General features: G+C 39.0%; 2 protein-coding genes across 3 annotated transcripts; both read right to left on the bottom strand.

Annotated features, from left to right (window-relative positions):
- Positions 1 to 243: 243 nt before the first annotated feature.
- On the bottom strand, positions 244 to 15900 carry LOC113111782 (vacuolar fusion protein CCZ1 homolog). Of its 2 annotated transcripts, XM_026276867.1 has the most exons (18): positions 15813 to 15900; positions 10081 to 10139; positions 9413 to 9482; positions 9209 to 9305; positions 9009 to 9106; positions 8828 to 8921; positions 8631 to 8711; positions 8030 to 8077; positions 7815 to 7898; positions 6815 to 6990; positions 5996 to 6077; positions 4216 to 4277; positions 3496 to 3607; positions 2186 to 2219; positions 1932 to 2049; positions 1294 to 1452; positions 603 to 730; positions 244 to 400 (listed from the first exon to the last, which is right to left on the bottom strand). In XM_026276867.1, the coding sequence occupies exons 3-18, from the start codon at positions 9424 to 9426 to the stop codon at positions 345 to 347; spliced, it is 1443 nt and encodes a 480-aa protein (XP_026132652.1). In that variant the 5' UTR covers positions 9427 to 9482; positions 10081 to 10139; positions 15813 to 15900; the 3' UTR covers positions 244 to 344. The 2 variants fall into 2 exon arrangements, with proteins under 2 accessions (XP_026132652.1, XP_026132653.1); XM_026276868.1 differs by lacking the exons at positions 10081 to 10139; positions 15813 to 15900 and adding an exon at positions 9984 to 10059.
- Positions 15901 to 18006: 2106 nt separating this feature from the next.
- On the bottom strand, positions 18007 to 20480 carry LOC113111776 (parvalbumin, thymic CPV3-like). The gene is made up of 5 exons (XM_026276848.1): positions 20316 to 20480; positions 19860 to 19927; positions 19616 to 19748; positions 18821 to 18930; positions 18007 to 18235 (listed from the first exon to the last, which is right to left on the bottom strand). The coding sequence occupies exons 2-5, from the start codon at positions 19918 to 19920 to the stop codon at positions 18210 to 18212; spliced, it is 330 nt and encodes a 109-aa protein (XP_026132633.1). The 5' UTR covers positions 19921 to 19927; positions 20316 to 20480; the 3' UTR covers positions 18007 to 18209.
- Between the last annotated feature and the right edge of the window lie 1335 nt (positions 20481 to 21815).

Genomic DNA, 21815 nt, shown 5'->3' with positions numbered 1-21815 from the left:
AATATAGCTTTGCAGATGTATATACTAAATGTCAACTTACATGACAAAACAAACCTGAACAATGAGAATGAAACACAAAAGAGAGGATAGCTGATGGATAATTAAACATGATATGTACATACAAACAAATGAAAAGAGGTAATTACAGTAAAATTCAGATTTTATAATTAATTACAAGGAAGCAACCACATTTATGTATAGATTAAATAAAAATCTAAAAAAATTGCATGATGTGAAATATCATTTTTTACAATGCAATTATTGCATTACACTGATGCTGTCAGTAAAACCTGAACAATTGACAGTTTTAGTGTAGTGAAGTAGTCCATGCCCATCATATCTCTTCAGTCCAAGAAAAAAATATTATTGAATTGTGTCGCACACAGCCTTTTCACTTCCTCTGTAACAAAAACAGAATCTTGGTGAGGGTTTAGGTCAACAGAACCATTTCATTTGTTTTTTTTTTTATGCTAACATTTAAATTAAATTAACAACTGAGAAGAACTGACTAGTTAACAACTGTGATCAAAAGTTAACTAGTAGATTTTAATAACTTCACACCATTATATCACCTCAGTGTTGGTCAGTTAATTTTTACATACCATTCACTTCAATGAGATTGGCATTCTTCTGGTTCAAAATGACGTATAGCTCCCTCTGATCAGACTTCTTTCCAACAACCCAGTAATCGGTCATCGCTTTAACAATGATTTCCTCGTCCTCATCAACCCTACAAAACAAGCACAAACACTGAAACTCATTCACTAACCATGTGGGGCCTTATTAACATGTTGAGATTAAATGTATACATGGATATTTAATCTAAAAACCATAAAAAGAAAAACATACAGATACACTCACACAGAGAGAGAGAGAGAGAGAGAGAGAGAGAGAGAAAAGAGCGGTATAGCTCAGGCTGTGTTATTACTGCTATTGCTCTGTGTCTTTTAGAGATTGTTGTACAGAAACCCCTTATAAGGATTTGGTTTAGACATGCTTTTAAGGAAATTAGTAACCTTGGACATGTGGTCACTCATGTAGAATACAATGTGTTTAAGAAAAAAAATATTTTGCAAAGTAGGCTGAAATTTATCGTGAGAAATTCTTGTGTGCATGTAATGAAGGATAATACATGCAGTTATTATTCAATAATACATACTACTAATATTTCACCATAAAATAAACATTATTTAGGAAAGGGTGCTCATTTTTGGGCCTTTATATAAATTAAATCCAAATACAATTACAAAATGTAACTCAAACATGAATTAGTACATCAGTGGCATCGCTTACCGTGCAAAATCGCAGTTGATGTCTCCAAGGATTTTCATGAGGTCTGGATGGACCGAGGTGAGGGACACGCTGGACGTCTTGCGCATGTGGATGGTGCTTTTCTCAGCCAAGTTCATCTGGTTGAAATAGATGAACTTAAACTGAGGCTCCTTCTCTGGCCTACAACAACATTTTGAGAGAATTAGTGAAGCTGAGGTATAGTTTTCCCTCCCAATGTAACATGAAGGGAAGAATAAAAGCAGTTATGTGTCTTTAATGTGTGATAAGAGGCATGTAAGTTGATATGAGGGTTTGTACCACACAAAACAATACTGCACACCACATAGGGCTCAGGTAAGATAAGGACACACTGTTTAGATATGATTAATGAATAAGCTCCGGTAACTGCTACTCGAAAGAGAGATGATACAGTGGACACTTGTATTCAGCATGCGGGTAAGTGAAAGCCTTGTCAATATTTCTGAATGGTTACAGAATGACTCAGTCATTTAAGATTGATGCATTCACGAGCAGTGAAGCAGGACGAACTTGACAGATGCAGTGATATTATTTAATGACCTGAAACGGAGTTTTTTTTTCTGCAAACATTAGATTTTCTTCATTCAGCAGTTGAAGTGAAGCTCTGGAGTAATACTGACCCTGATATCCTTCGGTTGATGTTGAACTGCTCACAAATGTCAGAGGCCAACAGGGTGAGTTGGGGACCAACCAGGCTGTCTAGTTGTTCACAAAACTCACGATTCAAATCCACTGCCGCTACAGGACAAAGGGAAGCAAGGTATGAAAGCACAGTTAACAATTGACTGATTTCCTGATAATGTGATTACTAAATCAACTGTTAACAAAACGAGAACAAACATTTCTTAAAAGGACTTCAAAAGCAGACACTTACCATTTACCATGAAGCATACAGCTGCGCTCATTGCCTGAATAAGGAATAACATTTATGTAAAATATGAAATTAGCAGATATGCTTTATTACAATCAAAAACGTTTACCATAGACAAAATTATTTACCATAACTGAACAATCTATGTATCATTCGTTCACAAATTCTTTTGATTTAATATTGCAAGTGGAAAAATAAAGATAACGGATGCTTTTTTTTAAAAAAGCATTATAAAATAATCATATGCATCTCGTGGAGCCAAGGGTTCTGAATGTACATGTGGGGGTTGGTGAGAAACAAAATGAATTACATTTAATGCGTTGCATTCCAGTGTGCCCCGCACAATTGCATATCCTGTTGAGATCTCAAATATATTCAATTTTAATAAAACAAAAGACTACATTATAAAACTTGGAAGAGTACATCTCTGTTGCTCTAGTATTGTCAAATAGGAGGAACGTTAAAGGCCTATTAGGGTATATACCCAAGTCAATGCGTTATTCTTTCTATTAGTGAACTATTAGTGTTTAAAATATATAATTTAAAAGGAATTAATTAATTCAACAAACAACCTTACTGGACGACCAGGGTAGGCTATGACAGCCATCAAATACTGACATGCCCAGCTGATGCTAAGCATAGAATCTGTACAGAAGAAAGCCCTGTCTAGGCTCTGCCCGGTACAAGTTGTGTCGAACCATTCATTTGTTTGGTTGTTTCAGGTCCTAATTAGGTGACGACCAGCACAAGAACTGTTGTGCTGTGCTGCTTACTTTATAAAGCAGTTAAGTGCCACTTCCTGCACCCAAAACCAATTGTCTGTGGATGATAGTCTAAAGAAGGACTGGTGGATGTTGTCCTGAAAGGGGAGTTTTATAATGATGGCACACTCATTTATGACACTTTATTCACCAGGAAGAACAGCTAGTTTTGCACTTCGTTACACTATTTTTACGTCACTGCACATGCGCAGTACTTTCCAGTTTCAGTTTCCAATCCGATCAAGTGTTTACATTTCCTCTCGCTTGGATTAGAAAAGGAATAAACCAAACCTTTCAATCCGAATGAAATCTGAATCGGATCTGGTCAATTCAGTCCGACTGATGTGGTTACATGTGTCTCTTTTATTCTGATTGTGCTTCTAGTCCTTTTACGATCAGATTTGTAGGGTCCATGTAAGCTACAATATACTTTATTCATTTATTATTGATAATTAATTAAAAACACGAATGTTAGGTAATTACTCAACACCATGTTAAGCTTATAGATTAAAATGCATAAAGATCAACACTGACTTTGACTCTTTCACTCACCTTGTAAACAATCAAATGTAGCTCCTCGTAACTGTCCTCTGTGTTCACAAATATCCTGGGAAATCTGAATTTGGCATCTGGATCTTTAAGATTTGCTGGTCCTGTTAAAAATCTGTTCCCATAACATAACATGTTAGTACAACTCTGGACTTTTCATGCATAATACAAATATTCAATTTCTTAAGGCGGCAACAAAATCCACAGTCCACAAGTATCTCTTTCACATGATGAATAATCTGTGATCAGCTTGTGCCAAGTTCTCAGTCCTTACAGCTTGCTACCAGCTACACTGCACTGCTAACCTCTCGAGTCACAGCCGTCCCTCTGAAGAGTATGCTCCCATTACCCATATTACACACTGAACACATACCAACAAAGAAGCTCTGCCAATTATTCATCAGTCGCTCCTTGATTGATCTCACGAGAATAATCTATAAATCTTACAGGAATCAGTCAAACGTAACACCTTTGTGCCATCTCCCACTCGTGGAACACTCGGACGGGTTATTGTGAAGTTTGTTGGGCTTATTGATTACTATTTGTCACTCAAGCAATTCAATTACCCTTGTGTAATCTGATATTTGGCAGTGTTGGTTTATCTGTGTTGTCTTGGCGCTGCGCTTGGCTGCTTGTGTCCCCGAAGCACTGAGCCCAAGCAGACAGGCCAAAGGCCCGCTGTTCCAGCCCTAAGTTCAAAGCAGGAAATATTTGGATACTTGCCTCCCATAGTGCAACAGATTCCCAGCCACCTCTGGCCTGAGCGGAGAGTCTTTTCCTGCAAGCTGCCGAATGTTTGCACACACAAACACACACACAGATCATTCATAAACACAGATGATGATGACACATGACTCGAGAGCACATTACAAAAATCACACACTGAATTAAGGCATGACATAATTTACACCGTCTCTACTCAAAATGATTGTATCCTACTATATATTTAACTGAAATTCACTGATATTAATATAAAATTTCCACAGAATGCACACATTTAAATAGCTAAATCAAGTCATGCGTACTGTCAGAAACTGTGTATTTACAGTTACACACAAAAGATTGTATTAGCAGGCCAGAGACTTTAAACATTAGAAGATTGCTTTGCTGTAGCAAGCAGACCTTTAATTTAAAGGGTTCATATGATTAAAATTGTTCCTTCTCTATGGAGTGTTACAAGCTCTTGGTTGAAAAAGATTTGTAAAGTTGCAAAGACTGAAGTCTCAAATCCAAAGAGATATTCTTTAAAATTAAGACTCTGTCATGCCCAAAAACATCTAAATGAAACACGCCCCCACATCTCTACGTCACTATGTGGAAATATTTGTGTAAGGCCGCCCAAACGTTCACGCAAAAGATAGAAGGCGTGGTTTCAGTAACCACAGTTAGTTTTGAAGCAGCTATGTCAGGGAGTTGCTGTGTGTATCTAGGCGGAAGCATAATCACTTTATTTGGCCTTCCGAAAATAGATGCATTTAGGAATCTTTAGGATTACTTGCAACCGAACAACAACACCATTTTATGGACGACCGTTTCATGAACCTAGAAGAGGAGGTAATTCTGATTTTGCTACGACAATCTGGCGCTTCTCCATCCAAAAATGTCAGTGTCTTCATGGAGAGAGCATTTCCACCGAGTGCTTGCGGTGTTCGGCCAATTACAATGCACTGGGCCAGTTGGCCAATCAGAGCAGACTGCACTTGTTGGAAGGAGGGACTTTGTAGAAAATTACGCATTTGAGAGAGGCAGGGCATAGAGGACCTACAATAATGTACAGTATTCGAAAAATAATGTGTTTTTTGAACATTAAAGCATGTCAACATATTCCATTACACCAAATAATGATCTTTTATAAATCGTCATATGACCCCCTTAAATAAATGCTGATAAATGCTTGTGAATTGAATCGAAGAAATAAAGAAGTATCACAGTTTGCACAAAAATATTGAATAAGCAAACTATTTTCAATATTGCTAACATGTTTCTTGAGCACAAATCAGCATATTATAATTGTTTAAATAGAAATGTAAATTGTTTAAATAGAAAACTTCATAAAATGTAATTTAAATTTCAATAATATGTCTTATTATAACATAAACATAACTTTTAATGTATATTTCATTAAATAAATGCAGGCTTGGTGGGCATAAGCTAACTGGACTAATTGTTCCAAAAAACAATTTAGCTTATAAAAAATGTTCTGACTTTTTGGATGGTAGCGTTTAACAAAATGTATAGCAATTAATTGGCACACATGATATTGGAGAATTAAAAAGGTACAATTAAAGAATGATAGTACATTAAAATGCAAAAAAAAATATTATATTAAGATTTTAATTGGGCTAATTTGACACATTGATTGGTACTCCAAGTGTCTACTGTACAAACTGTGTTAGACTAGGGTAAAAATGGAAATGATTCAAATGGCTAATTCTATCTTTAATGTATTTAGGGCTTATGCATTTACAATACAATAGTACAATGCACTATCGCTCAGTCTTACCTCAGGTTCAGTGTGCCGCGGGAACAGTGAGGTTGTCAGGTATTTGTACAGCGTGCGCATGTCATCCTGCTCTAGACCACTCCTACAAAATACAGCACAGAGCATAAGACTAAAGCATATACAAACTTACTCATTTAAATACAAGTAAGTGTTTCAATAATAATGTTAACTGTTTAAATGTCTTGTGTCTTACAAAACATGGTAGCTCAAAATATGTTTTCAATGTGACACTTTAATTAAACAAGTAATCAGTCAAACAACATTCAACAGGCATATACACAGGCACTTCTGTCAAAGCAATTTTTAAAAACAAGATATGAAATTCATGTTGTGAATTCAACAGAGGATTAAAAGTAATATTTAAAGTCTATCTGGATCCCTGTGCCAGACATTTTGTGATTAAGAAGCTTTATTGGGTCTCATCTCTCAGACTTCATGTCCTCTATTGCACTCAGTTCATTCATATCATGCATTTGCAGTTTTACTGAAATCCTCAAACGTGTGATCTGAATACACAATCATTAATAATCAACATAAATTAATATTAAACATAGCTCTTTGTGTCCTTTTTTGAGGCTGACAGCCCCAAATCAAAAATAACAACTTTTAAATTTTAAATTTAAATACAACTTTTGACGTATGGAAAAGAGCAGCGTTAACATTCTGCTAAATAGTTTCTTTCTCAGCCCAAAAACTAAATAAAGTCTTATAGGTTTGTAATGCCCTGAGGGGGTAAGTTCAAAATGACAGAATTTAGAATTTTGGGGTGAAATTTCCCTTTAAACAATTCAGATGATGAGTGTATAGATTGACATTCACCAGATCAGCTGGTCGTTGTAGAGAAAGGCCGTGTATTTGACAAGACTCAGGCTCTCTTCCACTCGGTTTACAAAAGACTGGATCTTCAGGTAGGTCATCTTGTCAAGAGGGAAAAAGCTGATTCCCCCGAAGACATCCAGCAGGTCACATGACTGGAGATGAAGTGTCTGTAGGTACTAAGACAAAGTATACAACAACAACAACATGAAATCAAATTATTTTATTGTATCTCAATAAATCACAAAAAACAAAATAATACAGAATTATTAAGTACAGATTAGTATCAGAACTGACATTTTGCTTATCAAGAACAGTCCAGAAAATGCCCTCAAACATGGATGAAATTACCAAAGCGTCCCTGATAAGGCTGACGTAATGTAATTTGACAACTTGACGTGCTGAGATGCAGCCCTGGTGTGACTTTGCACAGCAGTCAGTGACATTTAACCCAAGGCACAAATTGCACTTTCACTGAGAGCTTCATGGCACAGCTCAGGTTAGGGAGGGGGTGATGCCAAGGGTTTCCCTTGACCTAAGCTGAATTATTCAGACAGGTGAGTAAGCATGATGCCCTCAGCAAGGAAATCTGAACCGAAGAACCAATAAGACAAACACAGACTAATAAGATTGTGTCATGTGTCGCACATTGACCATTGACACATATATGTGAAATATAAAAACATAAAGAAGAACTGCACATATCTCTACAATTTTTAACTAGGAAATATCTCTGCAATTTATCTCTTTCCTTAATTGTGAGACTTTCATTTCAAGTTGTCAGATTATCAGTGGCATCTTAAAAAGTCAAGCAAAGAAGCACTCAACGCAGGGCAACAGTAGAACTATAAAGAAAAGCAATTTTCAAAGCCTCAAATTAATTACAAATTAGTTTTTTCCTTTTAAAACATGCATATGCATGTACCAAACAGACCAAAGGTATATACCTTCTACCTTTTATCTGATTAAAGGATCGAGTTCTCTTAATTAATACTTTATTTACCCTGTAAAAGAACTTTTCAAGCTTTTGGGTAAGCAGTTCCACTCCACCAGCCTCAAATGCCCTGCTGAATGTGCCGTTGAAGAGCTAAAGATCAACAACAATGACAAAAAATCTGAAAGAGGCATCAGCTGTATGTGAAAAATAATGAGTAGATAATAATATTAAAAATAAGAAAATTAGAAATGAGAAAATAGATCAATATAAACAGTGTTTACCTTATACATGCAGTAGCACTGTTGTAAAACAGACCCATAAACGGAATCCTGGAACACAAAGAGGAGAATAACTCAGTCTACACAACCAATCAAAAGTTTGGGGTTGGTGAGAATTTTTTTAATGCTCTTGAAATAAGCCTTTATTTGATTAATAATATATTAAAACCAGTATTTAAAAAAAGATATATATAGATATAAGATATAAGTTAAATACACACACACACACACACACACACACATATGTGTAAATAATAATAAATAATATTTGGATATTTTATTTATATTTGACATTGTGATGACTGTGATAGCTGAGCAGAATTTTCACCATCCATTCCTTCATTCACTTTAGCATCACACGATTCTTCATTAATCATTCTAATATGCTGATATGGTGTTCAGGAAACAACTCTTATTATTATCAATGAATAGACACAAAACAGTGTCTTTTTTTTAGAAAGTCTTTAATGTCAGTTTTATGGATCCTTTCTGAATAAAAGTATCTTACTGAGCTTAAACATATGAATGGAAATGCAGGGTTATGTAATATAAAAAATAAAAAAGGCCTTACATATTTTCAACTATCATTCCATACATAACTCACAATAATCTCTTCCTCCTGGTATTCTACAGTGGGTGGTTTACCATCTTTGTTGGGTTTTTCAACCATTGGATTTCGTACAACCTTGAGAGAGGAATTCAAATGTGCTTAATAAATGCTTTAGCATCACTGTGTCAGGCTAGTTTAACATTTAGACTGAAACTAAATGTCTACAAAACATCACTGATGCATAGACGTACCATCACCATCCAGTAGTTCTCCTCCGGCTCATGGAAAAACTGTCGGTTCTTCTGAGTGTGGAGGGATTTGGCTGGTTTTGTTGGACAGAAGGTTCTGTAAATAAGAAAATCTCTCATTTGTGCTTGTCTCTCTATGTTTGTTTGTTACCACTTTTTATCCCATCGTTAGTAAATTGCTAACCTGGTGAACTGAACAATGGCCTCACAGAGTCCAACATTGCGAATCTTTTCATTCTTCTCTATTTCAATGGGATGGTAAAACAAGATTTTCTTTTCCTCCTACAAAGTAAAATAACAGCTCTATAAACATATGACTAACATAAAGTAACCAAACGGTTACACTAGTTGTTTACATTTTTTTTTTTTATTAACAGGATTTACCTCGCCCTCACGTGGTCCAAACTTTGGGTTATAGATGAAAAAACTGAGCAAAGATGGGGTGTACTGTTTCTCTTGCATTCCAGAAGCCATTCTTGGGCTTATGAGATGATGATATAAAGTGGGAATAAAAAGCAGATAATTAATACATCACATCTGATTTAAAAAATGATTCCCATTTAGACCCCAGGTATTTGATGAAGATACCTGATCATCAGCATTAGTGTGGTCTGTGTCTACGGTTCTCTCTTTTTTCCATTGAGTTTGGCGTGCATACCTTTGATTTGTACACAGAATAAAATTCATTGGGATTGTTGTCAAAGGACACAGTGAATTTTTTTAAAGAATAAACATAAACAGACAACTTTATATAGATATTCCTATATGACTAATTTTAGATTATACATGTATAAACTGTAAAAGCTACAATGTTTATGGCAATACTTTATTTGAGATATCACAGACATCGGTTACATTTAATATATATTTTTTTTTTAATTATGTAATTTAAATGTTTCGTTTAAGATTATGAGAGAGGCGACTAAACTATAACTAAACTGCCTTCTTTTACTTTTCATATAAACTGCTAAAGGAAAGCAGCTAGTTGTTTCTTAAACTAGTGATAAAGACAAAAAGATAGACCCTATATAGCTAGAAACGTGAATTTGATAACTGAGGCAAATAAACAAAAAAAAGGAACCAAATTCATTGCATTGCATTTCACTTTCCACGAAACCAGTGACGGTTGTCAGACAAATTAACTTAGCCTATTACTTACACGCTAGCTGGTTAGCTACAGCATTCATCTGACTGTTTTATGCCGTGTTTCAAAAGCGACAACTATAACAAAGAGCGTTCAACCAATTGGTGCTTACCTGTTAGAACATGACAACAGAAACAAAGTGCTTGGTTTGTTATCTCAAGGGGGAAAACAATAGGTTACTTGCGTAACCCCGGTTCTCTGATAGCATTAAGTGAGGTGTCTCACTATGGGATACGCCCCTTCCGCGTATTCCTCAGAAGCCCAATACCATTACGCCAGCCCCAATTGGCTGGCAGTCATGACGTTGCGTCAGGGAATGGCTCCCTCCTCTTGGTATAAAACGAGCGACGCAACGTCATTACGACATTCAAAACAAGCATACCTCTTCCTCGCTTCACACAGCAAGGAGGGTGATCTGGTGAGACACCTCACTTAATGCTATCAGAGAACCGGGGTTACGCAAGTAACCTATTGTTCTCTTTCAAGCATACGTTTCGGTGTCTCACTATGGGATATCCTAACTCCCGTATTGCCAGATAGCCTGTCTCGAAGTCTCCTGCCACCCAAAAACACTAATATAGGGCTGGTCAACACTTAAGATCCAACGCTCAAAACGGCATGTGCAAACGTTTGAGCTGTAACATCCAGTTTATAGAACCTCGCAAATGTGTGCGGTGAGGACCAACTCGCCGCTTCACAGATATCTTGTAACGTGACCCCCTTAAAGAGGGCCCATGTCGTTGACATTCCTCTTGTTGAATGAGCACGTAAACCAGACGGAGGCGTAAGACCCTTACTGGAATATGCAAGAGAAATTGCCTCCACTATCCAGTGGGATAAACGCTGTTTAGTAATCGGCTTCCCCGTACGCGGCTTCGCCCAAGACACAAACAGCTGATCACTCTCTCTGAACACTTTAGTCCTCTCAGTGTAAATGCGCAGAGCACGCACCGGACACAACGTATTCAGCCTTTGCTGTTCTGCTGAAGCAAAAGGCGGTGGGTTAAAGGCTCTTAACTTGAGAGGAACAATAGAATTGACCACTTTGGGCATAAAAACAGGATTAGGTTTCAAAAGCACCCCTGCGTCCCCTGGCATAAATTGCGTACACGCTGAATTCACAGAAAGTGCGTGAATTTCACTTACGCGCTTCGCTGAAGCCAAAGCTAACAGCAGCGCCGTCTTAAACGACAATAATTTCAGGTCAGCTTTGTCCAATGGCTCAAATGGAGACACAGAAAGCGCATCAAGCACCAGAACCAAATCCCATGACGGAGAGATCGGTTTCGAAACTGGCAAAGCGCGACGCGCACCCTTCATAAACCGGCATACCAAAGGGTGCTGCCCCACAGTTTTGTTATCAAAACCTACATGACAGGCAGATATTGCGGCAAGAAACACCTTTACTGTTGAGAATGCCTTACCCTGATCTATCATATCCTGCAGAAACGATAGGATAACTGCCACTGAACACTGAAAAGGGATTACGTGTCTAGCCGCGCACCAACGCTCAAACACGCCCCATTTACATTCGTAGAGTGACCGAGTGGACAGGGCCCTGGAATTCTGTATGGTTCTGATGACACTGTCTGGCAGACCAGCTGCATTCATATTTAGCCATTCACTGGCCAGGCCCACAGTGCCAGGCGTTCTGGATGAGGATGAAATATCTCCCCCCCCGCCTGTGACAGCAGATCCCTGCGCAGTGGCAGGGACCACGGCTCTGCGTAAAGCATATGTATGATCTCCGCCAGCCAAAATTTCCCCGGCCACCGCGGAGCCACCAGTATCATTCTCAGCCCCTCCTCCCTCACTCTGTGAAGGGCTGGAGATATCAACGCAATCGGTGGGAACGCGTACAGGAGAACGCGAGGCCACTCGTGCGCTAGTGCGTCTATTCCTAGAGGCGCGCTCTGATCCTTCAGAGAGAAGAACAGAGGGCACTGAGCATTGTCCTGTGACGCGAACAGATCCACTGTCGCTCTGCCGAAAATGCTCCAAATTTGGCCAACCACTTCCGTGTTCAGCTTCCACTCTCCATAAAGGGGATTTCCCCTGGACAGCATATCCGCACCCCGGTTCATTATGCCTTGTACGTGTGTAGCTCTCAGGGATAAAAGACTGGCATTGCTCCACAAAATCAGTTTGCGTGCCAACATGTGTAAAGGGAGTGATCTGAGACCTCCCTGTCTGTTTATGTATGCCACAACTGTAGTGTTGTCCGTTCTCACGAGAACATGATGTCCTTTCAGAAAAGGAAGAAAATGCTTCAACGTCAGAAAGACGGCCAGCATTTCCAAGTAGTTTATGTGACAGTGGCTCAGATGGGGACCCCATCTCCCGTTCACTGCCCTGCCCTCGTGAATGCCCCCCCAACCGGACAACGACGCGTCCGTCGTTATGACCTTCCTGGTCTGGACAACGCCCATCGGTGCCCCTTGTACCAGAAAGCACGGGCGCCGCCAGTGACGCAGTGCCAAGACTGCGGCGGACGTCACTCTCACTCTCCTCCGGGAGTGCCGTAACGGGTCTAGTCTCAGAGAAGCTACCCAGCGTTGAAACTCTCTCATAAATAGTCTGCCTAAGGGAATGACTATTAGAGCTGAGGCCATCAGACCTAATAGTCTGAGGCAGATGCGAAAAGAAACATTGTTCCCCTTCCGAAATTCGGCCAGGCATTTCGTAAATTTTATTACTCTCCCCTCTGACAGTCGCGCTCTGAATGTCACTGAGTCCAGTAACAACCCCAGATACGTTATTGACTGTCTGGGAACTAAAACACTCTTTTCGGTGTTTAATTTTAATCCCAGTTTCTGTAGATGTACTAGGAGCATGGCTGTGTGATCTCTCGCTTTGTGCTCTGATTGAGCCGTCACCAGCCAGTCGTCTATGTAAGTAGCGAGACGAATGCCTTTTTCCCTGAGCGGAGCTAGGGCCGCTTCTGTACATTTCACAAATACCCTCGGACTGAGAGATAAGCCGAAGGGAAGGACTAGATATTCGTATGCCACGCCAAGGAATGCAAACCTCAGAAATTTCCTGTGGGGTGGATATATTTTTATGTGAAAATATGCATCTTTCAGGTCGATTGATGTAAACCAATCGCCTGGGCGCACCAGTTTCAGAAGTGTAGAATGGGTGAGCATTCTGAACTTGTACTTCCTTAGGTATTTGTTCAGTGTGCGAAGATCTAATATGGGGCGGAGAGCTCGAGTCCCTTTTTTCGGGACTAGGAAGTATCTCGAGTAAAACCCATTGTGACTTTCCTCGGGTGGGACCACTCTTATTGCCTTTTTGTTCAGCAGTGAGGTAATCTCTTCCTGAAGAACATGTACTAATGCTCCCCGCACCTGAGAATAAATGATTCCCTTGAACTGCGGGGGAGAAGTTGCAAACTGCAGTCTGTAACCGTTTTGTACTGTTCTCAGCACCCAACGAGACTGCGTGCATTCTCGCCAATAGTTTATTTGCAGCGTTCCGGCGCCATCGTATGGCCGAGTTGAAAACGGGTTTGTGGTCTGTACTGCGCATGCGCGAACACTTATCGCTTGGACAGAGTTTATGTGGCTCACCACCTTCAGCGGAGCGATGACTCCACGAGGTGGTGTTACGCTGTGTTCTGACAAAGTGTTTTGCAACATTTTTTGGGGCATTATGTTTTGCAACATTTGTGGGGGAAACAGTGAAAACTTTATTGAACTTTGAGCATGTAAAGTGCTTGTGACTAGTGGGTGGGTGTACACCACTGCATCGTCTCTCGTTCTCTTCACTGCTCTGCATCCCCTGGACCAACTTGGCTCTGGTTTCCCCACAGAACATCTGTAAACAACTGAACTCGTTTTCCGTTGAACGCTGAACAACTGAGGGTCGGGGACAAGTGAACGGGGGGGCTGTGAGCCCCCTTCCCTCAGGAAGACCCCCTCAAACGGCCTTTTTCTTCCTCCTCATCACCTGGGTAGGGTGAGGGGCCGGCTGGACCGTCTGAGCTGTCGCGGGCGGATAATTTTTTCTGGGCCAGGCGGGTTTCTGCTCTGGTGCGCCGCTCTGAACCGTTGTTGCATTCACACGCGGTCTCTGTCGCCTAGGAATGCGAAAGCTGGGGGGTGGGCGAGCTGTAGCCTGCGCAAACGTCTGCCGAGGAGGTGGTGGGGGCGCGGTTTGCGTCTTTCTGGGCATGCAGAGCTGCAAGGCCTCATCATCCCTTTTCTTCTCCTCGCATCTCTTCTGCATCCGTGTCAGCGCTGAACCGAAAATGCCTTCTGCGACGACCGGTGCATCTAAGATGGCTTCCTTTTCTCTGTCGGAGAGATTCGCCAAATTAAGCCAGCGTCCTCTCTCCTGAATGACCATTGTGGCCATGGCCTTGCCCGCAGCCTGAACGGCACATCTCTGAAGACGGAGCGAGAGATCTGTGACAACACAGATTTCTTCCCACTGTGTCTGACTTGGCGTGGCAGACACCTCGTCTTGTAGCTCCGCCTGGTATGCGGTGAGCAGAGAGATGGCGTTCATGGCCCGGACTGAGAGGGCGACTGCTTTGTAAGCGCGCTCCGTCATGCTTGACTGGAAGCGGTCCGCTTTTGATGGCAACGTTGGGTTTGCAGCCGCCGTACGCCTTGGATGCAGATGCGCTGCAACTAAAGGCTCCATGGGGGGCATGCGAAGAAGGCCTTGCTTCTCCATACCCTCCACGTCGAGCGCAGATCCCCCTTGCACGGGCATTTTACTAGTAAAAGGGTTGTCCTTCCAGGTGACAGAAACCTCTTCCAGAAGCTCTGGAAAGACTGGAAGGAGTTGTCTCGCTGCCCGTTTAGCTCTCGGCAGCCTCTTCCCCTCATAACGCGACTTTGCAGTCTCAGCTATTACGGTCGGCCACGGAATATTGAGTTTCTCTGCAGCGCGTTTGCACACGTCTTGCAGATCCACACTAAGAAGCGGAGAGGATGGTGCCCCGCCCGCCTCCTCCGTGGATCCCGCCGTAGCGAGGGATTGTGCCGATTGCGCAGGGGGGAGAAAAGGGGAATCCTCGAAATCTTCCTCCTCTTCAGAGAGAAGGAAATCCGATTGCCCCTCTTCCTCAAACTCAAACGCGCCCTCCTCCTCCTCCTCGTCCGTGCTGAGGACACCGGCCAGAGGGGCGCATACATCCAGTTGTTCACCCCACGATAGGGTTGCCGTGGTGGGCAGCTCTACAGGAATAGGTACCTGAGGGGCGGAAACCGGAGCGGGACTAGCTGACATGAGGGGATCATGGCCAGACAAGCTAGCTTGGCGTGCTAACCTGCGACGGAGGCTCTTCATGGTGAAACGCGCGCAGTGCTCACAGGATCCGGGACTATCGACCGCCATTTGAGCATGTTTCAGCCCAAGACATGCAGAGCAGACCTGGTGTGTGTCTTTGCATGAGATCTTGTTCCCGCATGAGCAAAGCCGCGGTTCTCCCTCGCTAGCTACGTTAGTCTGCATTGCTGCAGCCATAGTTGCGGTACTGAATGACCCTAACAATGAGCTGGAATGCCGATTGAGGGGTAGGCGAAAGCGGCGTGGTGGCCAACAGATCGACTATAAGCACAGTACCAGAATGATAAGCCAGCAACCAGCGTGGAGACCAGTTGATGGCTATCAGATTTAGGAAGGCTTCTGGTGTGAAGCGAGAAGAGGTTTTTGAATGTCGTAATGACGTTGCGTCGCTCGTTTTATACCAAGAGGAGGGAGCCATTCCCTGACGCAACGTCATGACTGCCAGCCAATTGGGGCTGGCGTAATGGTATTGGGCTTCTGAGGAATACGCGGAAGGGGCGTATCCCATAGTGAGACACCGAAACGTATGCTTGAAAGAGAACAGCTGAGATCAATGGAAAAGATGTAGCCTACTTCCTGTTCTTGACACAGCCGCCTGTGTGTTACAGTTGGATCTGATCGGGTAAATTTCGTCCACAGTTCCGTTTCTCTATTAGTCCTGTCACTCAGTTTTTACCCCATATTTCAGAACGTTTACGTAGTATGAAATTAAAAGCACTTTAAAGGGATTTTTAAAAACAGCTAGGCTAAATATATTATAGTATTAGATTATATAATGTCATAGTCCTGACATTGGCACATAGGCCAAGTCTTGTGACTTGTGAACTGATTCTTTACTACTTTACAAATTTTTACTACTACTTTAAACAACAAAAATAAAATACTCAAAGGATTTTCAGACCATGGCGGTCTAATTATCAAGCAAACGTTTTGTTTTTAAAACCAACAGGCCTACAGAATGATTACACAGTTTAGGGTAGCCTACATTTCATGTCCATTGATGATAATTATATTTTTTTTCTTTAACAGTTTTCCTCAGGAATATCATATTTATGGAAAATCATATTGTTGGCTCACACAAATAGTTTTTGCATTATTTAATTTTCTTTAAGTTGCCTCTTCCTTTTATTACAGGTTTTACAGTGTTTGTTTAAATAAGTGGGTGTTAAGTTCAGAATATTAAACAAACAAACAAACAAACAAATCATAAAATTCAGGTAAAACTGTACACATTTTGCCACTGAGATAATTGGAAAAAAAACCTAATTAACATTATTTAAATTAATTTAACAAAAAAAAAAGTTTAAATGTTATTTTCTGATAATTAAGAAAATACTTAATAATATTTATCTTTATAATATTTTTCTTTTGTCTGCAAAATTTCTGTCAGCAATGTCACTAACTGAACAACCAAAAATGGTTTACCACATTGCCATGTGGCCAACATCATATGATGTTGTTTTTTTCTGTGGTTACAGAAACACATTATTGCAAGTATCTTCTTCAGTTTTTCTATATTTTTTCTTCAATAATTGACAAGACATATATTAATTGACTGCCGACTATGTTGGGTATTGTTATGGTTTGCAATATTTGCATGATTTATCAGGTCTTTCCATTGTATCAAAATGGTATTTATTAAAAAATCTAGACAAGCATCATGTATATATATACGTTTTCTTATTTATTTCATATTTTTGTACTGTTTTTTTGATGTGAAATGTCCACCCAACTGCAGAATGAGTTAGAATACCACCGCAATAATTTTACAAGTTGGTCAATGGTTACAGATATTGGCTTGTAAATTTAAAGTTCCTATTGAAACAATGCTAACGTTGTTATATTTAAACACATGAACCTCTGGCTGAATAATATGGATAAGCTTCATAGTATAATTACTGTGTAAGCTCCCCCTTTAGTTGTTTGTTAAATCTAACATATTGGGCCATGCATGCACACTGGGATTATGTGAGTGGAGCTCATGCTATTAAGGCACATGTTTTTCCGGCTCATTTTGGTTTCTGGCTTCAGTGCAGCAAGGGGATAATCAGAAGCCAGGATTGATGTGGCATTTTCAATTCCATTGTTCTAATGGGCTAAGCGGTAACCTGAGCGGGATATCCTTGCCATTCAGTATTGAGAGGCCCTCTTCACTGAAACTTACACCTACTCTCACTGTCTGTACCTTTTGTGTCTACTTAGTCTGCTTTACAGTCTGATTTGGTTACATCTAGTATTTAAAGGTTTATATTTTTGGTGAGCTTTATTGTATTTATTGATTAGAAAAAAAATGCATTGCTTGAAAATATTAACAAATGAACAAATTAAATGACCTGACTAAAAGCTATGCTACTAGATCCACGCATTTGTGAAACATTACATGTGCAAATTAAAATATTGGTTACTTTCAAAATGACTGAAGGTACATATATTCTTTCTGAAATGTTATCAAGAATTACTTTACTTTCAGAGGTTTTTCAGATGTAAAGTAAAAGTGCATTTTCTTTGTTTTGTGATTATGTGCAGTGCACAGATGAATAAATCTCAAAGCTAAACATCAAACTGTGGAAACAGTATCAGCAGAAAAAGTTCAAAGTTCATGCACAACATATGCTGGTGGTTTTCTGGTATAGAAATATTGCAGCTTGTAATCAAATATCATAGAATCCATAGATATGTCTTACAATTCTATGTGCATGAATCTAAAGCAGATTTAAAACACAGTAAACCAAATGCATCAGTTTAGTGACTTTATTTTATTTTAATTTCCCTGAACAGTTTTGTCATTGGTCATTTGGGGACAACAAAACAGACACATATTCAAAAGTCAAGTACATTTACTTTATGTGCTGATTTGTCTTTTTGGAAAAGAGATCAGGTGTAAAAAGTCAAATGAATGCTGAGGCTGCAGTGTTTATATCCGAGGGCTCAAAGAGTCTTTCAGGAAAACACCATAGTTTGAAACTCTGTAGGGAAAGAGGAACATCAGAATTTAAACAGTAAAGTAATTCAGACAATGATATTAAAATAAACTGATTTAACAGGGTTTGTCCAAAATAAACTTTTTCTGTATCGTTCTCACAAGTGTTTGAGCATGTGCTAAAGATTAATGAAACACTAGTGAAAATGAGGAGACAATTTTACTCTAAGCTCTCATTCTCAGTAATTTGCATTCATCTTTTAGACTTTGTATTGTCCTAGTGTGTGTCAGTTACTCAGGACTGAAATAATAATTTGAGGTGACCCTGATCTTTGATCCTCTTATGTAATGCGGTGATAGTTTTGTTCCCACTAGAGTTTCCATGAGCTAAGAAAGCTATTAAACCTTAGCACATCTCTGAATAATACATGACAGAAGAGCAAAGGACATAAAATGACAGATTTATCAAAGTAAAAATTGCTAAATAAATACAGCTTTCCCACCATTTTAAAGGAAAGAAAATCTTCTGAAATGTGAAAACTGTGCATTCAAAAGGATAGAACACGTAGATGCATAAAATTCAATAAATAAGACAATAAAAAACAGGCATAAACTTATAAGAAAACATTACCGTCTACTCCAATCCGGCCATCGCTATCATCATCTGCAGCTGTTAGGAGGCTCTTAATCTCCTTCTCTGTCAGGGTTCGTGCCCCCGGGAAAAATCGCTGGAGAAAGAACCTGATTCACACAGATCCATTGATGAGAAGAACGAAGTGCTGCACTGAACTGTGACTTTAAGCAGCTCTGCATCTTAACCCATTTTTCATTTCAGATCTTTCACATAGAGATCATCAGTCAAATGATCAAATATGATCTTGTTCACCTGCCCTATAGCTAAAATTGGAGCTAAAAATTAAACCCTTCAAAGGACTGTTATGAATGTCATCTCCACAGCCCTGCATGGTTTCTAGTTCTGCTGATGTCATTACATAATGCAGATAAATCAGATAAACCAGGAACAAAAAAAAAGAAAAAAAAAGAAAAAACCTTAATGACAGCATCTCCAAGGATTACATTTGAAAAGGACTTGGTTTAAATGGAACTGTGGTATTATCAGGTAAGACATGGACATTTAATGTAAAGCTTAAACATAAGTAATTCTCTTTATGCACAGGCTTTCATGTACATCTATTATGAGCATAGTATTTTTAGAATTAGAAAGTGCTTTTCCTGATCACACTTAAAGCAACATATTGAAACCATTAAAGCTTTAGGAACTGTCCTCGAGTAACATGAAATCCAAACAACATAGTCTCTGTATCTGTACATTCTGTGTGCTTTAGAGCATCGGCAAACGTTGAGATCACAACACATTGTTTGAGATGTATTACACATGAATTCAATACCAGTCGAAATGACATACTTGAGCTCAGCCTCCTCAATAAATCCGCTGTTATCCTCATCTATGATACGGAAGACATCCTTCACCTCCTGCGGACTTTTCTGGCTCAGGCCACAAAGTTGGAAGAATTTTTTATAAGAAAAGGAGTCTGGAGCTGTTAGAGAAAAAGCAACATGAAAATTCTTCTCACTGATGTCTCAATATCAGACAAATAAAAATTGTCTCCACATTATTATTTATTATTAATAAAATTGTTAGTACATACCTTGGCAGTCTTTGACAGCATTTTCAATGGCCTCAGCCGAGAGGATGGAAGTAAGAGACATGTTCAAACTGTTGAGAAATAATAAAAAAAAATTTAACTTTAAATTTTGTTCTAGATTTATTTTGTTTCTCTTTATTCATTTATTACTTAAATTATTCTGATTATAAATTTTAATACATTTCTTAGAAATTGTTTAAATTCAAAGACTCAAAATTAATGAAACATTAATGGCAATACAATAATACAGACGATTTGTAACATTCCAAATCATCACCATGCATTTTCTAAGATGTTTACACTATTTATATTAGTTTCTGTTACTCTCACGATGAAAAACAACATTTCAAATTTTAAAAGAATTTAGTTAAAATCCAAAACACACGTAAGACAGCCGGGACCAACGGTTATAAAGTTTAGCAAATGCTATTTGATGGTAAGCGGAAAGCAGCTTCTGACCTGTGAAGATTTGTCCTCGCGCTGATCCAGAGCTAAGGCTGTGTGATAGCGCCTCTCATCCACTGACAATTTATATATATGTACATGCTAATGGGACGGACAATGAGAGATGCTTGGGTTACCTGTGCGTGTATCAGATTCGTGTCGCAAGGCTCGACTTGAATTTCTTGCCTAACTAATTATCCTTTACTATTTAAATGAGCCTTGGACCGAATGCGCACGCACACACACACACACACACACACACACACACACACACAGGTACCTGCACTTCTCCCTAATATTGTGCGTACTTGATTGAAACTAAACGCTCCGTGACTGTGTGTTTGTGTGTGTGTGTCACTCTATTGCAAAGGTGCTGTTGTATAGATAGATAGATAGATAGATAGATAGATAGATATGCTAGTGTTTTATAGTTATATTCGACCTAATTTGTAAATGTATACATATATAAAGGCTACATATATATATGTATGTATGTATGTATGTATGTATGTATGTATGTATATATAGACATTGGTAAATAAATAAATAAATACAGCCTATGTGTAAACAATTACTTTAACAATTAAATGTTTACAACTTTTGCCATGCATTAGACATTTTTGTAAGTTCAAGTTACATTCTCACTGGACATTTAAAAAAACAGAAATAAATAAAATTAATTGATGTATGCTAATGTTAGTGGGTGTGTTTATAATTATATACGTATGTATGTATTAAGGATAGGTTATATGGCTCTCTGGTTATCATAATTATTTAATAATTTTGTCTCAGTTAAGTGTATTCAGCTTTTATCTCTTTATCATGATAGCACTAATTAGGTTAAATGGGTGATTTCATATAGCCAACCACGTGGCCCTGTTATCATTTTGTACAATAAACATACTGATAACTGAAAACTGGATATTTGTATTAATGAACAGCATGAAACTAAAATGTAAATTTTTTAAAGGGATAACTATATATCAAAACATATTTTTACAGATTTCACATAAAGCTTGCTATAGTACAATGCTAATTATGCACTTAAACACATTTTTGTGTGACAGAATATTTAACATATGTAAATTTACATGAGTTGCCAATTTGTGGACACATGTATTGTTTATGCTTTCCTTATGAACTGTTTGACCCCTGTTGTGTCAATCACCTTCAATCTGTTTCACAAGATTTAGTTAACTTCATGACGTATTTTGTGGCCCATAGCAGTTAATCAATAACAATACTGTAAGATACAGTATATCTTATAGAGTAATGATTGAGCTTACAGAGCTTACAGACAGAGAATTTTCTGCATCGTTTGCTCAAAGTAAATAGTATTTTATAGCAAAGATAATCGACAACTTGTAAAAATGTATTTAAGTGAGAACTAAATAGTTTAAATGATTACTTGTGTGTCCCTAAAAAGCCATCACATAATTTTCATACTTTAATGCCATGGATTGAATACATTTTGGGGGGGGATAATTAAGCAGGCATGTAGTAATCTACTGGAAA

This window comes from Carassius auratus, chromosome 12 (genome assembly GCF_003368295.1).
Source record: "Carassius auratus strain Wakin chromosome 12, ASM336829v1, whole genome shotgun sequence".
NCBI lineage: Eukaryota > Metazoa > Chordata > Actinopteri > Cypriniformes > Cyprinidae > Carassius > Carassius auratus.
Note: the sequence above shows the minus strand (reverse complement) of the source record. Positions and strands in the feature narration are given on the sequence as shown.